The sequence below is a fragment of the Condylura cristata genome, unplaced genomic scaffold (genome assembly GCF_000260355.1).
Source record: "Condylura cristata isolate star-nosed mole 26May11 unplaced genomic scaffold, ConCri1.0 scaffold00015, whole genome shotgun sequence".
Taxonomy (NCBI): domain Eukaryota; kingdom Metazoa; phylum Chordata; class Mammalia; order Eulipotyphla; family Talpidae; genus Condylura; species Condylura cristata.
Window position 1 is genome coordinate 32720209 of NW_004567116.1, and position 19167 is coordinate 32739375.

The 19167-nt window shown below is 47.3% G+C and overlaps 2 protein-coding genes across 4 annotated transcripts in view; one reads left to right on the forward strand and one right to left on the reverse strand.

The window, feature by feature from the left end:
- Positions 1–1569: 1569 nt before the first annotated feature.
- On the reverse strand, positions 1570–3785 carry ADM (adrenomedullin). The gene is made up of 4 exons (XM_004683603.2): positions 3654–3785; positions 3110–3228; positions 2819–2968; positions 1570–2613 (listed from the first exon to the last, which is right to left on the reverse strand). Exons 2-4 carry the CDS (start codon positions 3205–3207, stop codon positions 2295–2297), a joined length of 567 nt encoding a protein of 188 aa, XP_004683660.1. The 5' UTR covers positions 3208–3228; positions 3654–3785; the 3' UTR covers positions 1570–2294.
- An 11687-nt stretch (positions 3786–15472) lies between these two features.
- Positions 15473–19167, forward strand: part of SBF2 (SET binding factor 2) — a 315525-nt gene continuing 311830 nt past the window's right edge. For 2 of the 3 annotated variants that reach the window (XM_012725460.1, XM_012725461.1), the window contains exon 1: positions 15479–15618. In XM_012725460.1, the coding sequence (XP_012580914.1) occupies positions 15564–15618 (55 nt within the window). In that variant the 5' untranslated portion in view covers positions 15479–15563. Of the gene's footprint in view, positions 15619–19167 lie in introns of all 3 variants that reach the window. The other variant, XM_004683051.2, reaches the window with a different exon arrangement.

The window sequence follows — 19167 nt, forward strand, 5'->3', positions numbered from 1 at the left end:
GAAAAATCAAATAGGAGAAGAGCCAGGTGCTTACAACTGAGGTCTTGTCTGGTCTTGGAAATCTCATGGTCTAGGACCTATGTCCTAACTGAAACTGCTTCAGAAGCAAGTTATCCCTAGACCCCAGACCTAGGATCAATGTTTCAATGTATGAAGTATATGCAAGCATCTTCTGGAAGCAACTATCCTAGGCTCAGAAGCTAATGTGCAATTAAGGCAAAAGACCCAGGAAAAGTCAGGTTGCCCTAGAAATATTTTCATTCTCCAAAATCACTCTCAGATTTTTCTTTATCAAGAAGGTTGCTAAGATCACTTATAAGCACCGACGTTTTCAGTCATGCTTAGAAATGGAAAGATCATGAAAATTTTCTGGAAAAAACATAAGCAAGCAAGTCTCCACTTTGGGTCTTCAGGATAATGGATGAAATAAATGTGGCAGAGAAATCAAAATCAGGGTGTCGCTATCACCACCCCTTCCTGTTGGAATTATTCCCTTGTTCTCTGCCCTCCACTAAATGGGGCCAAGACACAAGCTTCTATCACGGGGGAACTGGGGTCAAACTCCTAAGGCGATAAAGTATAAAGAAAGCAAGTAGGAAGGAAGGAAGAGAAAGGAAAACTGGAGAGAGGTGGAGAAAAAAAAAACTGAAAAAAGCTTGGGAAGGAGGAAGGAAGAGGAGAGGGGCGAGGGGAGGGGGAACAATGAAGGTCTCAGGCTCTCTGAGGCGCACGGTTCCGGCAGCACGTCCGTCAGTCCCGCCCGCCTCCGGCCAGCAGCTGCACGCTGCACAGCGTGTGGGCGCTGAGTCACAGTCCCAGAACCCGGAGCCGCCGTGCAGGTCTGGGGTGGGGGGGCGGCCCTGGTTGGCATCTGCAAACTGTTTTTTTCTTTCCTCTTTCATTAGGGCTGTGTGCCGACTCCCACGTAGGAGGACTTATTAAACCGCACGTACCGCCTGACAGCTCCGAGGTGGTCCGGGAAGGCCGGCAGGGGGCGCCGCAGCCTCGCTGATGAGCCGTCGGGTTCTCTGCGTGCATTCTGGAGAGCAGAGCCCTGGGGTTCCTGGCCCAGCAGCCGGTCTCCCAAAAGGGGTCTGGACTTTTTGCTGGCCTACCTTCTAACTTTGCTGGCCTCGCTTCTAACCGCCGCAGCTCTGGTACACTTTTCACTTTGAAGGCATTACAGACCACCCCAACTCTCCAAGGCGCGTTTTCGCGCAGGGTTCCTTGAGCAAACTCCCTAAGTCTGGGACTCTTGCGCAACCTGTAGAGTCCAGGCTCGCCTCCCCACTAAGACTCACCCTACCCCGCCCGCCCCGGCTGCCACGCGAGGCCGTGACCTCGGGCGTCTCCGCGAAGCTCTGGCGGGCTCTTAGGACACGCGCCTCGGGCATTCCACAAGGAAAGTGGGATCGTGACTGCTCAACCCGCGCCGCGAGGAGCCAGCAAGCACCCTTGCAGTCGTTTCACCTCCCCGTGCCTGCCTGCGGACCCCAAGTTTCCCTGGCGCACCGGGAACGGGGGCACCCTCCTTCCAAGACTCGTGAGCCGAAAATGAATCAGCGCTGAGACAGTTTATTGGTTTGCTGTTTCGCATATCACCCACTTTATGTAAATAGATTATACAGAGACACGGTGTTTCCTTCTTCCACAAGAGGTAATCAAGCTCACGCACACTCACACATAACACGCAGCACGTTACGCCTCGACGAGACATTCACATATTAAAATAATGGGGAACCATACACTTTCTTTAAAATGCCCTTAATATAATATATAGTACAAAAATATCTCTATATTTGACGTTACAAAAAAAATCTCGACAGCAACAAACTTAAATATTGATAGTTACCTCTGAATATACAACACGCATTGCACTTTTCCTCTATAGGTTTTGGAAAGTTCAAGTAATAGTGAGGCTTGCACCCGTGGGGTGGCACTCCGTGAAAAATCAGTTTGTGGACGGGCACGGCAGTGGCTCAGACCCCTGTCCGGGGGTCTCCGCATTTAATTCTCAGTTTCTCTTCTCTGTGAGCCTGGCTGACACTCCCTCAGATTCCTCTGCCACCCGGGCGGCATCTGGGCCGGATTAAGACGAAGGGAACGCGGTCACAGAGAAGGAAGTGCCCCTGCACAGCCCAGACTCGCCGCGGGACGGTGCCTCCCGGACTCCGGGTCTCTGCAAGAGCTGTCTCGGCCCCCTCCCCATGGATTGGGAGCTCGGCTTGGGAATCCCTCGGCCCGGGGAGGCGCGAGCTTATGCTTCCGCGGCTGTTCGCAGCTGCCACAGGCACCTAAATGCTAAAGACAGCGGCGAGCACTTGATGCGCCCGGGAGGCCCGAGACCCGCGTGCCAGCGGCTCCGAGGACAACAGAGTCCGGCCCGGCCCGGCCCCGGGCAGCGAGCGCCGGCGCCGGCGCCCATAGCCCTGGGGGCTGATCTTGCTCCTCGGAGCCACGCCATCCTTGTCCTTGTCTGTGAACTGATAGATCTGGTGCGCCAGCTTCTGCACCGTGCACGTCCCGAAGCGACAGCCAAAGCTCCGCAGGCCCTGGAAGTTGTTCATACTCTGGCGGTAGCGCTTGACTCGAATGCGGGCGGCGTCTGGACTGCTGGAGAGGGGAGGGAAAGCAACATGAGGAGGGCATCGAGGAGGGCTTCGACCCTAGCCGCTAAGAAAGAGAGCTATTCAAGGGCCAAAGGGGGCTGGAAATTTCTACGGTTGTCTGACATTCAACCCTGACAATACCGTGGGCCAGAGTGGTGGAGAGGGGGCGCTCTCCCTGCCGACCCCGCGGCGATGCCAGCTGTAGTTACCTGTCTTGGGGACCTCCGGAGGCTCCTCTCATGTCCTGGGGCCGAACGAAAGTCTGTGCCGGCCGGGCTTTCACATCAGCGATCCCAGTGGGGTAGCTGCTGGACGCCCGGAGTTCCCTCTTCCCACGACTTAGAGACCATTTATTCCATCTGGAAAACACAAATAGTCTATTCGCAGGCGTCCAGGCGAAGTGCCGACCCATCCTGCCCGGGTTCCCTTCTAACTCTCTTGGCACCAACGGCCTGTTTCCCCTGTCCTCGAGACTGAAAAAGGCGCAGCCCACCACTCACTTCTTTCGAAACTCCGACGCCACGTCGAGCGGTGCGCTGTCAGCGCCTAGGAAAGCCAGGGAGCCCAGGTACATCAGGGCGACCGGAACCAGTTTCATCTCGGTGGCGATGCGCAGACCCTGAAGAAGAGCAGAGTCGAGCGTGAGCACCCCGCCTGCAGCACCACCGGGAGAAGCACCGCGGGCGGGGGCCCGGCCCGGGCCCTTTTACCCCGCGCTCTGCCAGGCTCAGACACTTATCTCCCACCCGCGCAGCGAGACGCCAGCCGTATTTCACCCGCCCGCGGGGGACAGGCCCAGCTGAGGAGGCCGCTGCCCCGCTCCAGTCTCCAGAGGTTCCCTGATCAACTCCGGGACTTTGGCTGACCCGGCAGAGGGGACAGGGTCTCTGGAATTCCAATTATATGCGCGCGCTGGGCTCGGCGTGTGGGACCCACCCTGCAGAGGACCCGCCGACAAAGTGAGTTGTACCCCTCACCCAACGCTTCCAGGCTCCGGCCTGGGCAAGGGCCCTCGCTTTAACCCGACTGGCCTGTGACACCCACCTGTTGGGGGGCTGGATCTGTCAAGATCTGGGAGAAGTTCCAAGACGTCGCTCTGGCAGTGGTAAAACCCCAATATCCAAGCTGCGGTGGGGAACCAGAAGTGGCAAGGCTAGAGCTGTTCTGCCTAGTGTCACCAAGAAACCACTGACTGGCGGGCTGTGGTTCCTCGGTTTTTATAGAGCACCGGAGGCGGGGCCTGTGCTGCCCTGGCGCCCTCCCTTTCTTCCCTCGGGCGCGCGCGTTCCTGCATTCGGCGCGCGTGCTTTTGCTTGCCTGGGGGAGGGTAGGGTTTGGGGAAGGGGGTCCTTCATGCCGGGCTCAAGGATGATCTCCAGGAGATTGCTACAGGAAAGGCCATAGCCCTGACTCTGGGCATTGCTTCCAGAGCTTAAACCAGGCAAAGTAGGGCCGGTACAATTTCTTGGGGTCCTTGCCTGGCATCTATGCAGCCCCAGCCTCTTGGCTTGGAACTGCAACAGCCAACGCGAAGGAGGTACCACGCCAATGGCCTGAGCTCCTGACCTCCTAAGTTGTAGCCCCGAGTGGACAGCGCCCCCTGCAGGCTGGGCGCCTGATTTGGCTGGGACCCCAGACCCCACGCCAATCCCCCAGGACCCTCAGTGTACAGAGTACCATTGAGACCAGTGGCACTCCATAACCCCTATCCCCATCCCAGAACGACAGACTCCCGAGTTCTGGGATGCGCTGGTCAGATTTCGCAATAGGGATAAGACTAGAAAGACTGATTTGAGAACTGGGATTTGGGGGAGGGCGGGGGCTGGTTATCTGAAATTTCAGAATGTTCTTACCTATTTGGAAATAAAGGAATAATCAAAATGAGGTCGAAAGATCCTCCGCCCCCACCCCCTTGTAATCCAATTATGCCTTATAAGGTTATAACCTGAGAGTTCGCCTGGCAGCCCTTGGAGCCGGCACTCACCCATTGTAAACGTGAGGATTTACTGCCAGGGAGCACACTAATGCTTCATGTATGTTAATCGCTCTACAATTTACAAAGCACAGCCACATCCTGGTCTCTTTTGATCCTCACACCTACCCTAGAGTTAGGTGGGAAAGGTAATGCAATTCAGAGAAGGCAAGTATTTGCCCAACCTTACACCAAAGGTAGAAAGCAACAGAACCCTAACTACCCCCTCCCCTCAACAAGCAGGAATGAACAACTGGTACCAGGAAGGAATTTTCTAAAATGCAGTCGTCATCAAGGGGGTAGAGAGTCCTAGCCCCCGCCCATGGATTTATGCCTGTTCATGATGAATCACCCCAAGCACGTTTGTCACTCATTTGTGCTTCCATCATGTTGCTTATCTTCACTTTCTTTCCTCCCTTCTGGCGGCCAAATTTGTGAGGGGACTGAGATCTAAGGGATTCCCTACTTCTTCCATGGGGTGGGGGTGGGGGAGCAAGAGGGTAAGGAAGGGGCGAGGGACAGAATTTGGTGTTCTTAAATCACTTACTAGCCTCATCGCAGATACCGAAGCCCAGGGTCTAGATTGAGTGGCCAAGGGTGTGGAACTACTGGGAGTGTGCAGACAGCTAATATCCTTACCTTATTGTAATTCACTGTGTGGACACAGACAGTCGCCTCCCTTGCCTAGTTTCCTTCTCTATAGTGCCCCCAGCAGATCTCTAAGCTTCCTGCCTGCGCTGCCATATTGGTTCTGAGCCCCAGCACACAGACGGCAAGGAGCTGAGTCGCGGACCTGTCTGGTATGGACCGCTCACTGCTTGCACAGCCTCCTTTTCAACAGTGAGGGCTGAACGTGGACGTGACACCTGGAGAAGGAAGGAATGGCCTCGCCGACGTTATGTATTCTGAGGACATATCCCCAAAGGAATCACCTGAGCGGACCTGAGTTTCCAGATTTGGGGGTGGGGTAGGGTGAGGTGAGGGGCTGCTGAATCCGGGCTCTGGCTCTGGAAAGAGCTCGGGATGCGGAGGGTGAGAGTTGTGCCGCGCAGCATACTGGTTGGGTTCAGTTCCCTTGACTGACCGCAAACAGGTGGCAAGGCTGTTGGCAGACACCTTTCCCAGCCTAACTACTTTGCTTTTTCCCGATCATCACTCATTTCCCATCTTTTCCTTTAAGTATCCCCTGCGTGTCAGGCTCTTTCGCGTTGACGTTGACCCTGCCTAGTACAAGCAGGCTGTCATTGTTTATCTCAGGGTGCGACCTACTTGTTGCCAGCCTCCAGCTGGGTCTGTTCCTAGACAGGTTTTACTTTCATTTCCCGACTGATGTGAAGATCAAGGACAGCTGGGCGCCGGTCCACAGCCAGCGAATGTCCCGCGGTCTGGACCTGATTCTTCCAGTTGCCACCAGTCCTGGAAGGTTCTGTCTGCAGAGGACTCTGGGACTGTACCTCTTTACCTCCTCTCTGTACGCTTTAGAAAAGGCCTTAATTTAGGAGTTGGGAGGGCTTACTAATGTCCAGTTCTGGCTGCAGGATCCTGAAGTGTGCTCTAGGGGCAAACCTCACTTTGACCTGCGGGTGGCTTCAACAAGCAAAGCAAACCCAGTAGTGGAGACCTGGGCTCAGCTCCACCCTTTTCAGTGTCTGAGCCAGCGGCATAGCCGCGATACCAGGAATTCCAACCCGCAAACCTTGGCACGTTTCTTATCAGCCCAGGTGTGTCTGTAGCTCCCGCTCTGACGCTTAAGAACCCCGCCAATTCTTTAAGTACTGTGCTGGAGTGACAGCTTGGGACTTTGCTCGAACACGCGTATCTTCGAAAGTGAGTGAAGGAGGGGGTGCCAGCTTGCGTGGGCGACAGGAGTCAGAGCGTTCCCCAAATTGTCATGGAGCATAAGTCGAAAAAAAGATAAAACTTGCCAAATTTTGGCATCTATTTTTTCCCCCCGTGGCACCTCGAGTTTGATTACTTAATCATTGTTAGCTGGAATGCTTGGGATCTAAAAGGAAACGTCACAGCGGGAGTTTTGCTCCTGGTAATTTGTTGTCCTGGAGTTTCATCCATCCAACTTGCAGTGATTATAGTCTCAGTGAGTACAAGGAAGGAAGTGAAGGAAGAAAACATCTTTAAAGTCTCAGTAGCAAGAAAAAAGAAAGGAAAAAAAAAACCTGGTTAATGAAGATCCGCTGTTTTTTGTGCCCAAGAATTTTCAGTTAAGTTGTAAATAAACTTTCAATGTACTGTAATAAATATTTGTATCTTAATACCACAAACAGACATACAAATATGACATATGCATGGTGTGTGATGATTTTTCAATTTCTTCTTCACATTCCAATAGAATTTTTTTAATAATAGTTTATTTTTACATCATTCTGTGCCTTTTTCCATCTCAGTTGTAATCCCCATGGGCTTCCCATCACCATAGTCCAGTGCACTTTCCTCCCCCCACCGTTTTTGATCCCATCCCACCCCTATAAAATGTCTCTAGTATATAGTTGTCCATCATCATTATTATTTTCTCCCTGGTCCTTTATACTCGTGCTATAAGTGAAACCATCCAGTATTTTTCCTTTTCTTTCTGGCTTATTTCACTAAGCATGGTCTTTTCCAACTCCATCCATGTTGCTGCAAAAGGCGTGTGTGTGTGTGTGTGTGTGTGTGTTTGGTTGCTGAGTAATATTCCATTGTGTATATGTACCACATCTTTTTTTTTTTTAAAGATTTATTTATTTATTTGTACAGAACTGGGGTATAGGCCAGAGATGCGGAGGGTGAAAGGATTCACCAGAAACAGAGTGGGGTACAGAACAGGCAGATCGACGAAGTACACTGCTGAGGGGAGCAGCGGGTGGGTCAGGAGAGGTCTGCCACACCATGTGGTCACCTCCGGGGCAGGCGGGAATCGAACTCATGCAGAAGTGGCTTTAGCTTCTCAGTGCAGTGCTTTAACCCGCTGCGCCACCAGGGAGGGCCTGTACCACATCTTTTTAATCCAGTCATCTATTTTGGGGCATATTTTGTCTTTCCAATTGTAAATAAACATGGGGGTTCAGGTGTCTTTTTGAATTAGTGTTTTTCTGTCTTTTGGGGTAGATACCTAGGAGTGGGATTGCTGGGTCGTAGGGAAGCTCCATGTTTAGCAGTTTGAGGAACCTCCAAACAGTTTTCCATAGTGGTTGTCCTAGTTTGCATTCCCACCAGCAGTGCAGGAGAGTTCCTTTTTCTCCACATCCTCACCAACATTTGTTGCTAGTTGTTTGAAGATGTGCCATTCTCACTGGGGTGAGGTGATTATCTCATTGTGGTTTTAATATGCATCTCCCTTATTACAAGTGATGTTGAACATTTTTTCATCTGCTTGTTGGCCATCTGCATTTCTTCTTTGGAGAAGAGTCTTTCTAGCTATTCTGCCTCCCCCCCTTTTTTTTTAAAGATTCATTTATTCATACAGAACTGGGGTACAGGCCAGAGGCGCAGGTACAGTGAGAGGATTCACCAGAGAAGAGTGGATGACTAAAAATACTCAAAAACTAGTGAAGGGGTCTCCATAGTGGTGCAGCTGTTAAAGTCCCAGCACTATCAAGCTATGGCCAGCCACTGCAGCATGAGTGTTGCCCCCTACCAGGGAGCTGACCCGCTGGTGCAGCAGCCCTCTTTTCTCTCCCACTGCACCTGCTCTGCTCTGCACTGTCTCTGGTGAATCCTCCCACTCCCCCACCCCCACGTGCAGCCTTCAACCCAGTTCTTGTATGCATAAATGAAGAGAAATCTTACAAAAAAAAAAAAACAACCTAGTGGATATCCATAAACATCCTGAGCGCTCTGAGGTTAAGAGGGAAAGAAAGGGGGGAGGGGGTCAAAGGTTGGAAGGGGTAGGAGAAGCAAATAAGAACTAACAATGAGCAGCTACATGTGTTGCATAATTATCTCCAGTGCCTCTTTTTTTCTAACTGGAAATTTTATAATGCATTTATTACTCACATGATTCAAAATGCGGAGGCCTCCCTGGTGGTTGCAAGGGTTAAAGACTGCTATCAAGCTACTGCCAGCCACTACAACACAAGTTCAATCATCTCATGACCCATATGGTGCAGCAGACCTCTCCTATCTTGCCCACTGCTCCCCTCAGGGTTGTATTTCAGTGGATCTACTTGCCTGTTTCCCACTCTGTTTCTGGTGAATCCTTCCACCCATCCTCACCTCTGGCCTATAGCCAGCTTTTGTATGCATAAATAAATAATTTTTTATGTAGATTTATTTATTTTGTGCATACAGAACTGGGATACAGGCCAGAGGCTCGGGACGGTGAGAGGCTTTACCAGAGACAGAGTGGGGAGCAGAACAGGCAGATCGACGAAGTACATTGCTGAGGGGAGCAGTGGGCGGGTCAGGAGAGGTCTGCCACGCCATGTGGGTCACCTCCGGGGCCAGGGATTAAACTCATGCAAAAGTGGCTTTAGCTTCTTAGTGCTGTGCTTTAACCCACTGTGCCACCAGGGAGGACCCAATTTTTAAAAGATTATTTATTCATACAGAATTGGGGTACAGGCCAGAAGTGCAGTAGTGGTGAGAGGATTTACCACAAGCAGAGCCTGGAGCAGAGCAGGCAGATTGGTGAAGTACTCTGCTGAAGGGAGCAGTGGGCAGATCAGGAGAAATCTTCCTTGCCATGTGGGTCACCTCCCTGGCCTGTGATGGAACTTGTAGTGAAGTGGCTGCGGTGAGCTTCATAGTGCTGCATTTTAACCAGTTACGCCACCAGGGAAGGCCCAATAAATAAATAAACAAACAAATAAATAATGCCTCTGCTTAGTTGGGGGTTTACAAAATTCATTTGAAAATAGGTTCAAGAAGCATCCTGGAGTCATAACAAAATGTGGTTTAGAGAAAGGATACATCAACTTTATGGAATTGATCCCATCACAGAGAGAAGTAAAGCACGATGCAAAGTTCAGGACTTTTTTTTTTCTTTTAAATTCTGCCTTCTCTAAAAAGCTAATGAAATACAGAAACTTTCCTCCAAGATATGTACTTAGCATCACCCAGTTAAAATATAAAAATAGGCATACAATTTCAATAGGTTGGTGAAGCTAACAGAATAAGAAGTATTGTTTCTAGCATTGATTTCTGTCTTGGAGTGGTGGAGGTCAGTAGGGTAGTTAATCTCGCTCTTTAGAGCTTATTACTTTTTAGAGCATCAGCAAGAAGAAAAGCAATTTTTCTTTTGCTTCTTAAGTAGATGGACAGAAAAAAACAGTCCCTGATGAAGCCAGAAACTTAACGTAAATTCCCATAGGGAAGAGATGATACCAAAGATACAGAAGCTTGTTTTACTGACAGCTGTAAAAGAATAAGATGAACGACCTCAAGAGACATTTAGTACAGATGACACAATGAATGGCATTTTTAAGTTTATTATAAAAAAGTTGATTAGACTATTTGCTGTCAATGAGAACAGTCATCACGCTACCTGCTTCCAGGTGGAGATCCTGTATTATGGGATTAGAAACATTGAAATGATGTAATTCTTAACCATTGACCTGCACAGTTTGAAAGTTCATTTATTACTTAAACAAATATTTACTGAACATGTATTATGTGCCTACTACTGTGCTAAGTATTGGGCATATAGTAATCACTGATGCAAACATGATTCTTGTACTTAATGAACGTGTAGTATGGTGGGTATCCAGGCATACACAAATCCTCATAGTAATAAATAACATGCTCACACTATAATAAATATTCTGAAGGAAAAGCAAGACTAGAGAGACCATTATAATGTTTCAAATGCAGGAAAAAGCATGTACAGAGGCTTAGAGATGAGAAAGAACAGAACATTCGAGAAAATGAAAGAGCGCCAGAGTGATTGCAATGTACTTGAGTGAGGGAGAAGAGTGGCATGAAATGGGATTAAAGAGGTCCTTAGAGTTAGAGTAACTAGGACTCTTTGGGACACTTAAGATTTTGCAATTTATTCACGGTGATATGGAAGTTGTTGACAGATGTGAAAAAGGGAGAGACTTTGTGTAACATACATTTATTTAAAAGATCATCTTGACATCCTCCTTTTATTCATTTATTTATTTGCATAGAATTGGGGTGTAGGCTAGGGGACAGGTGTGAGAGGATTCACCCCAGAGATAGAGTGGGGAGCAGAACAGACAGGTTTTACTGAAATACACTGGTAAGGGGAATAAGAAGGGAGAGGTCTGCTGTGGGTTAGCTCCCTGGCTGGGAGCTGAACTCTGGCCATAAAGGTGATAGTGCTGAGATTTAACCCTTAGACCACCAGGAAGGTCCCATCTTGACTATTGAATGTAGTGAATGGATTAGGAAAGAACAAGAAGGAAAGCGGTGCCTTGAAGAGACTGCAGAAGGCCTAGTCTCCCAGTCTCTCCATAATTCCATTAATCTAACCCTGTGCATGCACATGTGCTAAAACTCTGACTGTCTCTCTCCCTGTAGCTCCTGTTCTCATTCTCTCTAGCTTGCTTTCTCTCTCCCCTAAGCTTCTCCAACAGAGCTTTCTGGGACTTGTTTATTAACACAAGGTCTGCTTGTCACTGTTTTTGAAATTCTTAATAATTTTAAACAGAGTCCTACAATTTCAATTTGCATGGGCTGCACAAATGATGTAGCCTACTCACCAAATAAACATGAGATGACAGCAAACTGTGACAGACTTTTTTTTTTTTTTAAAAAGATTTATTTATTTGCGCATACAGAACTGGGGTACAGGCCAGAGACTCAGGGGTGGTGAAAGACTTCACCAGACATAGTGGGGAGCAGAACAGGCAGATCGACGAAGTACACTGCTGAGGGGAGCAGCGGGCGGGTCAGGAGAGGTCTGCCACACCATGTGGTCTCCTCTGGGGCAGGCAGGAATTGAACTCATGCGGAAGTGGTTTCAGTTTCTTAGTGCAGTGCTTTAACCCGCTGCGCCACTAGGGTGGGCCCGTGACAGACTTTTGATACCGTAGCTGCTAATGTCAGGGGTTACTTAAATAATCACACATGTGAAAGCAACTGCAGGACAATTTCCAACAGCTACCTGAAATCTCCTTTCTGCATCCCAAACATATATACCCAAGTATCCCCAGTCTGTTTGCTATACAAATTTAATTTGAAGATACATTTCGTAGTTCATTTCTGTCCTTAAGTGTACCCTATATGGACAGTCTAAAACCACCAACAGAACAAGGAAACCAGTTAGGGAGCCACTGCAGTAGTCAAGGTGGGAAGCAATAGTGGCTCAGATTAATGGTGTTTCAGTGTAAGTGGAGAGAAGTGTATGTACTTGGGAAGTAAAGTAGGATCAAAAGGACTGATCCTACCTAGGAGAAGTGAGTGTGAAACTGACAGTGAGGCAAGTGTCAAGATCAACCACTGTCGACTTCTTAGGCAACGGAGAGACTGAAGATGTAGCAATGGACAGGGAATTTTCTACTAGAGCCCCCAGCCTCCTTTGGGACTGGTTGGTAGAAATTTTGTGAAGAGGCTCCATTCCTGCCTGCAGATGTTTGGTCAAGTTTAGCTTTTATACTGCCTATTTGAACGGTAGTGGCTAACCACAGGAAGCACTTGAAATGACTGTACAGATTTACCACTCACTCCATGACAGTCAACTGTAGGAGCAGAAAGCTGATAATTCTTACAATTACTTGGCTCCTTTCTAAAGCATAAAGGAAAGGCATCTGCTGTGTGCATATCATCTTTGCATTGTATAGTCTTTTTGTCTTCCTGTTCTTGCCAGTTTCAGGAAAACAAATCTGGGCTTGTTTCATTTCCTCACTCTTTGGAGAAAGGTGATGGTGGTTATCTCAGGAGATGGTTTGAACTTCAGCCAACCTTAGTAATTGGGCTGTCTTGTCAGGGTTTATCAATTAAAAAAAAATTTATTTATTTATGCATACAACTGGGGTATAGACCAGAGATGTGTGTGTGTTGGGGGGAGGAAGGGAGGTAACAGTCACCAGAGTCAGAGGATTCACCAGAGACAGAGTGTGGAGCAGAACAGGCAGATTTACTGAAATACACTGCTGAGGGGAGAGGTCTGCTATGCTATGTGGGTCACCTCTCTGGTGGGGAGTTGAACTCATGCTACAGTGGCTACTTACAGCTTCAGTGTTGCATTTTAACTCATTGCGCCACCAGGGAGGGCTGAGGGTTTATCAATTTTAGTAGACTGGCAGTAATTTCCTGAGAAGCAAAGCATAGCTCTAATGTATAGAGTAAACATTTGATATCTTTATATATAAATCTGAGATATGTCAAAATTCCATTTGTAAATGCATTAGCAGGCTAGCTATGACCTAACAAGGGAATATGCATAAAAACACAGAGCATTTGGCCCTCCCCGGTGGCGCAGCAGGTTAAAGCACAGCACTGAGAACCTAAAGCCACTTTCACATGAGTTCGATTCCCACCTGCCCCGGAGGTGACCACATGGCTTGGCAGACCTCTCCTGACCCGCCCGCTGCTCCCCTCAGCAGCGTACTTCGCCTGTTCTGCCCCCCACTCTGTCTCTGGTGAAGCCTCTCACTGCCCCTGAGCCTCTGGCCTGTACCCCAGTTCTGTATGCACAAATAAATAAATCTTAAAAAAAAACAAACAAAACAGAGCATTTGATTTAGCCTTGAAACAGCTAAACTTTGATTTAAAACAAGTGAAAATAATTTAAACCAACACTTGTGAATGGAATAACAACCAAGGCATATATATATAATGGGATCCCTAACTCATGTACTCATGTTATATACAAAAGCTAAGTGAAAATGGATTAATGACCTAAATACAAGAAACTCTTAAAATACAAGGAAACTCTTAGAAGAAGACATAGGTGTAAATCTATATGATAGATTATATATCTATATGATAGATTGGCTTAGCCTTTGACAATGGATTCTCAGACATGACATCAAAAGCAGGACACAAAAGAAATATAAGTTGGTATATGCCTGTAAGAGAATATTAGTGTCATAAAAAGGAAGTATCAGTATGTGCTACAATGCAGATGAACTAGAAAATATTCAACTAAATGAAAGAACACAGACACAAAAGACACAGAGACCTACTATATGACTGCATTTGTAGCTAATATCCATAATAAAGTAATTGATAGAGACAGAACAAATTTGGGATGTGGGAGTCACTGCTTAATGGATGTGGGGTTTTCTTTTGGATGATAAAAATATTTTTAAGCTAAATAGAGATGTAGTTGTGCATTATGAATATATTAATATCACTTAATTGAACATTTTAAAATGTTTAAATTTATATGTGAATTTCACCTTAATTTTAAAAAAGGAAATTGGAGAAGGAACATGATGCTTAAAAATTTGCAGCGCTATCAAAGATTTTATTTTTTCTAGTTAGTTTTAGAAAGCAAAATAGGAGTTACAGGATAATTCTGAAATGGTAAGGAAGAGCTTTCTAGTAATGGTGTTAAATAATGAAATGTATGTCTTCCAAAGTAGTAAGATTACTCTTTGTGAAAGTGATCAAGCTGGATGATGCATTGTCAGGGAAGTTTCCGGGGATTTCTTACATCCTGTGTGACTGAAACTTTTTAATTATTTTCAAGATCAATGTCCTTTCCCTCCACTCCTGCAAATACACTGTTTCAGCTGACTACAAGCAATTTGCAAATTATCTTGAAGAGTTTAAGTATTCTTTTTAGTGCAGTCCAACCTTCTCAATCAGCAGATTAAGAAAGTCTGTCAAGTTGATCAAGGAGATCAATTATCATTAACTTTCAGGAGCTGTGACAACTCTGAATTTCCACACCAAGTACCGCACCATTATAGCTTCCTGCCCTTATTTGGAGGATCCTTAAAATTATTTAAGGACATACCAGACCTTTTGCTAAGAGTTCTTCTAAATAAATTAGCAAAGCACATTTGCAAACCAAAATGTTAGCTGAAAGTTACATTTTTGTTGTTTTCTGCTACTAAGACTGTGCGATTCTAACAAATGACAAAGCAAGCTGATCTGGGTGTCTCACCAAATTAAAATGATCAATAAGAGCAGCAGAAAAAAAAAAAAAAGATGAGCCCCAGTAATTCACTTCTTGTGTGTTTGAACGGAGAAGACGGAAGTAACTTTCTGCTTCAGCTACAAGAACCCAAAGGCCGCTGCAGCGGAGAAAGTCTAGGTGGGTGGGGCTCCCTGGAGAGAGACAAGCCTCCTCTCTTCCACTCTGCCGGATGAGGCCAGTTCTCGAGGATCCCGGGGATGCCGCATTCTTTGGTGGAATTCTGTCCTCCCGGACGCTCCGGGGGAAGCCCACCCAGCACTGAGGCTGGAGACGCCTCAGAGCATTGCGCAAAAGCCTCTACCTCCCCCGCCTGCTTGGTAGCATGTTCTTAAAATTCTCATCCGCACAACATAAACAGGAAACGTGCAGCAAAAGCCCTAGCGGTGCAAATTCCATGCTTCCAGTTGAGGGCGGGAGGATCTCATCTTGGGGGGAGGGAAGGGGAAGCAGCAGACTTTCCAAGCGACCCCTCATCCAACCATCCACTTCTTTTTCCCAGGTCCACAAAGAATAAAGGCGGAAGGACCCCCTACTTTAGGGGGAAAAAAACAGGGCAGGGAAAGGTGCAAGTGGGCCATGCGGGTGAGCCAGGCCTCAAATCCAAGCATCTACAGCGACGGCGAGGGCAGCGCGTGGCGGGAATTGGCCCGGTCGCCCACGCCCTGGGCACCGCCGGTCCAGCCTCTGGCGGAGGGTGAGGGTGGGCTCAACGCCTAGATTCGAGACTGCGAGCCAGTGCGGGTGGGGGCGGGGGAGGAGCGGGCGCTCGGAGCGGCGCAGGCGCAGAGCGCGCCTCGGCTGTCAAACATGGCTGAAGCGCCGCTGCTGCCGCTACTGCCGCTGCAGGGAAAATGCTGAGCCCTCCTGGGCCCGGTGGGCGGCGGCGGCGAGGGCGGCGAAGGGTACCCGCTTCCCGGGCGCGGCGGCGGCGGTCATGGCTCGGCTCGCCGACTACTTTATCGTGGTAGGCTACGACCATGAGAAGCCAGGTAAGGGTGTGGGGCGGGCGCCGCCCCCAGGCCTCCTCGCCCCCGCCCCCCGGCCGCTGTCCAGTGGGCTCTGTGGGGCCGGGCGTCTCGGCCTGGAGGCGGGGAAGGCCGGGCCTGGCCGCGGCGAGCGGGCCATCGGCGTCCGGCCTTCCAGGCCCGGCGGAGCCTCGCGGTGGGCGTGAGGCTCAGGCAAGAGAGGGGGGGAGGGGAAGAGGCCGTGTCCGCCTGTGCAGCCCAACGGGGCTGGCTAGGGGCGAGTGGGGTGCCGGGACCCTCCTCTGAAGGGGGCAGGGTGCGGGGTGCAGAACCCTGGTGGAGGCGAGGTTGTGCCCAGACCGCAAGTTAAGAGGGCGGGAGCCGACTGTACTAAGTTCCTCGGGGATAAACTTCTGCCCTGCATCCTGAATGAGTAACAGTGACGCTGGGGGCCGTCCTCTCCAAAAGGAAGTGCCGAGAGTCCAGTGCTCCGTTCCCTGCGTTGTTGGTGGCCTGTCTAGTCACCACCCCTTGGAATTCTTAGTACCAGGGAAGGGGAAAGGGTTCTTACTCCATTTCAGCGTTCCCAGGCAGTGCTTGCTATTCTTTTCAGGATAACTGTGACAATCATTTCAGCATACATGGGAATGCTCATCTTAGGAAAGGAGACTCGCAGACCAAAGGAAGTGATCTTAATAGGCATTGTGTTTCATACGGACCACATTTTCTTCGTAAAGAACTATTTGGAAAATGCATTGCATTTTAATTTAATGGATGGCTTTCCGCAGTTTGAGAGCATTCGGGGTACATGAACTTTTAATTTTGTATTTAAAATTACATTTATTTATAATTAGCATGGCTAAGCCTGAGCTGTGAGGCACATCTACAGGGTGCAAGGAATTTGAGATATCCTCTAGACAGCCCCTTCACTTTTCAGAGGAGATGCTGAGATTGTGTTTTGCTGATGTGACAGCCATTCATAGCGCCAGAATACCGTTATTGTTCTACCCACTCTTAGTTGATTTCTCCTGTCGCTATTCCTCTTCTAGTAACTCTTCTTTTAGCGGGAACATTTTATAGTCTAATCTAGTGATGATCTTTTGAGATCAGCTGTTAGAAGGAAAGGGTGTAACAAGAGGAAGAATTAGGCTATGTTTAAAATATCTTCTGGCTCCAAAATTTTATTCATTATTCCCAGTAATTTTGCGGTCTGTTATGTTTTTCTAACCAAGAATAATGTGAAAGTCAGGTGGCTTTTGTTGTTGTTTTACATTTTTAAAAGACAGGTTTATAAGGAAATAGAGAGAGAGAGAGAGGCACCTGTGTAGTCAGGTGGGCAGGAGTGCTGACCCTGCTGCTTTGCAAAGGGTAAAGGTTTGTGGGGGGGGAAAAAAACTAAAACAAAACCCAAACTTGCTCAGCCACAGGCGTGCAAGAGTGGGCCTGAAAACAGCCAGTTTCTTACTTTATTATTATAATAGTTTATTTTTACTTCATTTTGAGCATTTTTTCATCTCAGTTGTAATCCCTGGGGACTTCCTATCTCGAAATCACCCTGCGCCATCACCATAGTCCAGTGCACTTCCTCCTCCGCACCCATTTTTGATCCTATTCCCCACTCCACCCCCCTTAAAATGTCTCTGGTATATAGTTGTTCATTATTATTATTTCCCCCCACCTTCCCCTGTCCTTTTTGCTCCCTATGAGCGAAACCATCCAGTATTTTTCTTTTTCTGGCTCATTTCACTAAGCATGATCCCTTCCAGCTCCATCCATGTTGCTGCAAAAGGCAAGAGTTTATCTTTTTTTGATTGCTGAGTAATATTCCACTGTATATATGTACAATATCTTTTTAATCCAGTCATCTACTTTTGGGCATTTGGGTTGATTCCATGTCTTTCCTATTGTAAATAAAGCAGCAGTAAACATGGGGGTGCAGGTATCTTTTTGAATCAGTGGAAAAGTCAGGTTTTTTTTTTGGAAAACAGTCAGTTTTTAACATTATTTCATTTTCTGAAACATTGATTTTCCCTTCTAAAATTTTTTTGAAGCAATGACAAGCTTGTAGAAAACTTGCAAGTATGATACAAAGAACTATTCCATCTCACCCCTTCACCATATAAGAGAATACTGATAACCTGATGATGCCCTATTACCCTGGAGTATTTTATTGTGCATTTTCTACAGATATTCTACATACTAATTCTCAGAAATGTAATCACCAAAGTCAGGAAATTATCACTGACATATATTTCATCTAGGTGTCAGCTTGGTTCAGTTATTTTGTGGAATGACCCTTAATTTGGTATTGTCTTTTTTTAAGATTAGATACATACAATTAGGGTAGGAATATCAAAGAGATGATGCTTATTGCATCTTACCAGGTGGTGCACAATTTCGATTTGAACCATTATAGGTGATTTTCACTCTGGTTACTTGATATGAGTAATGTCTGTCAGGTTCTTTACATAAAGTTAATATTTAATAGTTAATACTTTTGTCAGTACTTTGAAACTATGCAAATATCTTGTTCTTCACTTTTTTAAATGTATTATTTATACAGATTCATGGTTTTCTATTTTGTTTTTTAAAGTGGATTATATTTTGTTACTGTTTAGTTTGTTGTTCAAATTGTTCCTCATTTGGCCAGTGAGAACCCGTTCATGTTGGCTTCTGTGTCCACGTGCCTTTACTATTTGGTGCTAGAAGATGTTTTGGGCTTTTCCTTGCCTGTAGTCGGGGGATCCAATCTCCAGTCTTGGGTGCCTGGATTCTTTTAGTGGAGAAGAGCATTTAGAAACCAAGAACTCAGAGCTGGTATGTTTATTGCTATTGGTTTGTACAGTATTGTGATTTATGAGAAATGACTATTTTGTTAATGAATATGTATTTTGGTCAAGTGACATTATTTGGTCTTCATTCACAGTTCCTGGTTCATAGTTCCCCCAAAACCTTGTGGGGAATTTCCTAGTTGTTGAGAGGAGTAGGGGTGTTTCTTGTTATATTAATTAAACTAACTTGAAAATCACCTGTAGATGGGGGTTAGGCAGCAGTAGGGGGGAAACCATTACAGGAATCTGGGATTACCTGAGACTCTGGAGGATGAATCAGTGGCCAATGATTTAATCAATTATGCGTGTATAATGAAGCCTCTATAGAGACTGAAGAGCAGAGAGTTTCAGAGGATTTCAGGTTTGGTGAACACTTGGAGATTTTGATAGAATGATGAACTGGAGGGGCACGGAAGCTTTTAGCCTTTTCCCCATGTTTTATCCTGTGCATCTCTGCCATTTGGCTTCTGGCTTCCTGAGTTCTGAGTTCTGTGTCTTTTTAAGTGTTTTTTTTTTTTTTAAAGATTTTATTTATTTATGCATACAGAAGTGGGGTATAGGCCAGAGGTGCAGGGGTGGTGAGAGGATTCACCAGAGACAGAGGTGGGAGCAGAGCAGGCCAACTGACAAGGTACACTGCTGAGGGGAGCAGTGGGCGGGTCATGTGGATCACCGCTCGGGTGGGGATCATGGAATTCATGCTGAAGTGGCTTTAGCTTCTTAGTGCTGTGCTTTAACCCGC

Excerpts from the sequence above, each read along its gene's own strand:
- ADM (XM_004683603.2), bottom strand. The coding sequence starts at position 3,207 with ATGAAACTGGTTCCGGTCGCCCTGATGTACCTGGGCTCCCTGGCTTTC. Across the intron at positions 2,969-3,109 it reads GCGTCGGAGTTTCGAAAGAA|ATGGAATAAATGGTCTCTAA; the intron begins GTGAGTGGTGGG and ends TGTGTTTTCCAG. Across the intron at positions 2,614-2,818 it reads TCCGGAGGTCCCCAAGACAG|CAGTCCAGACGCCGCCCGCA; the intron begins GTAACTACAGCT and ends TCCCCTCTCCAG.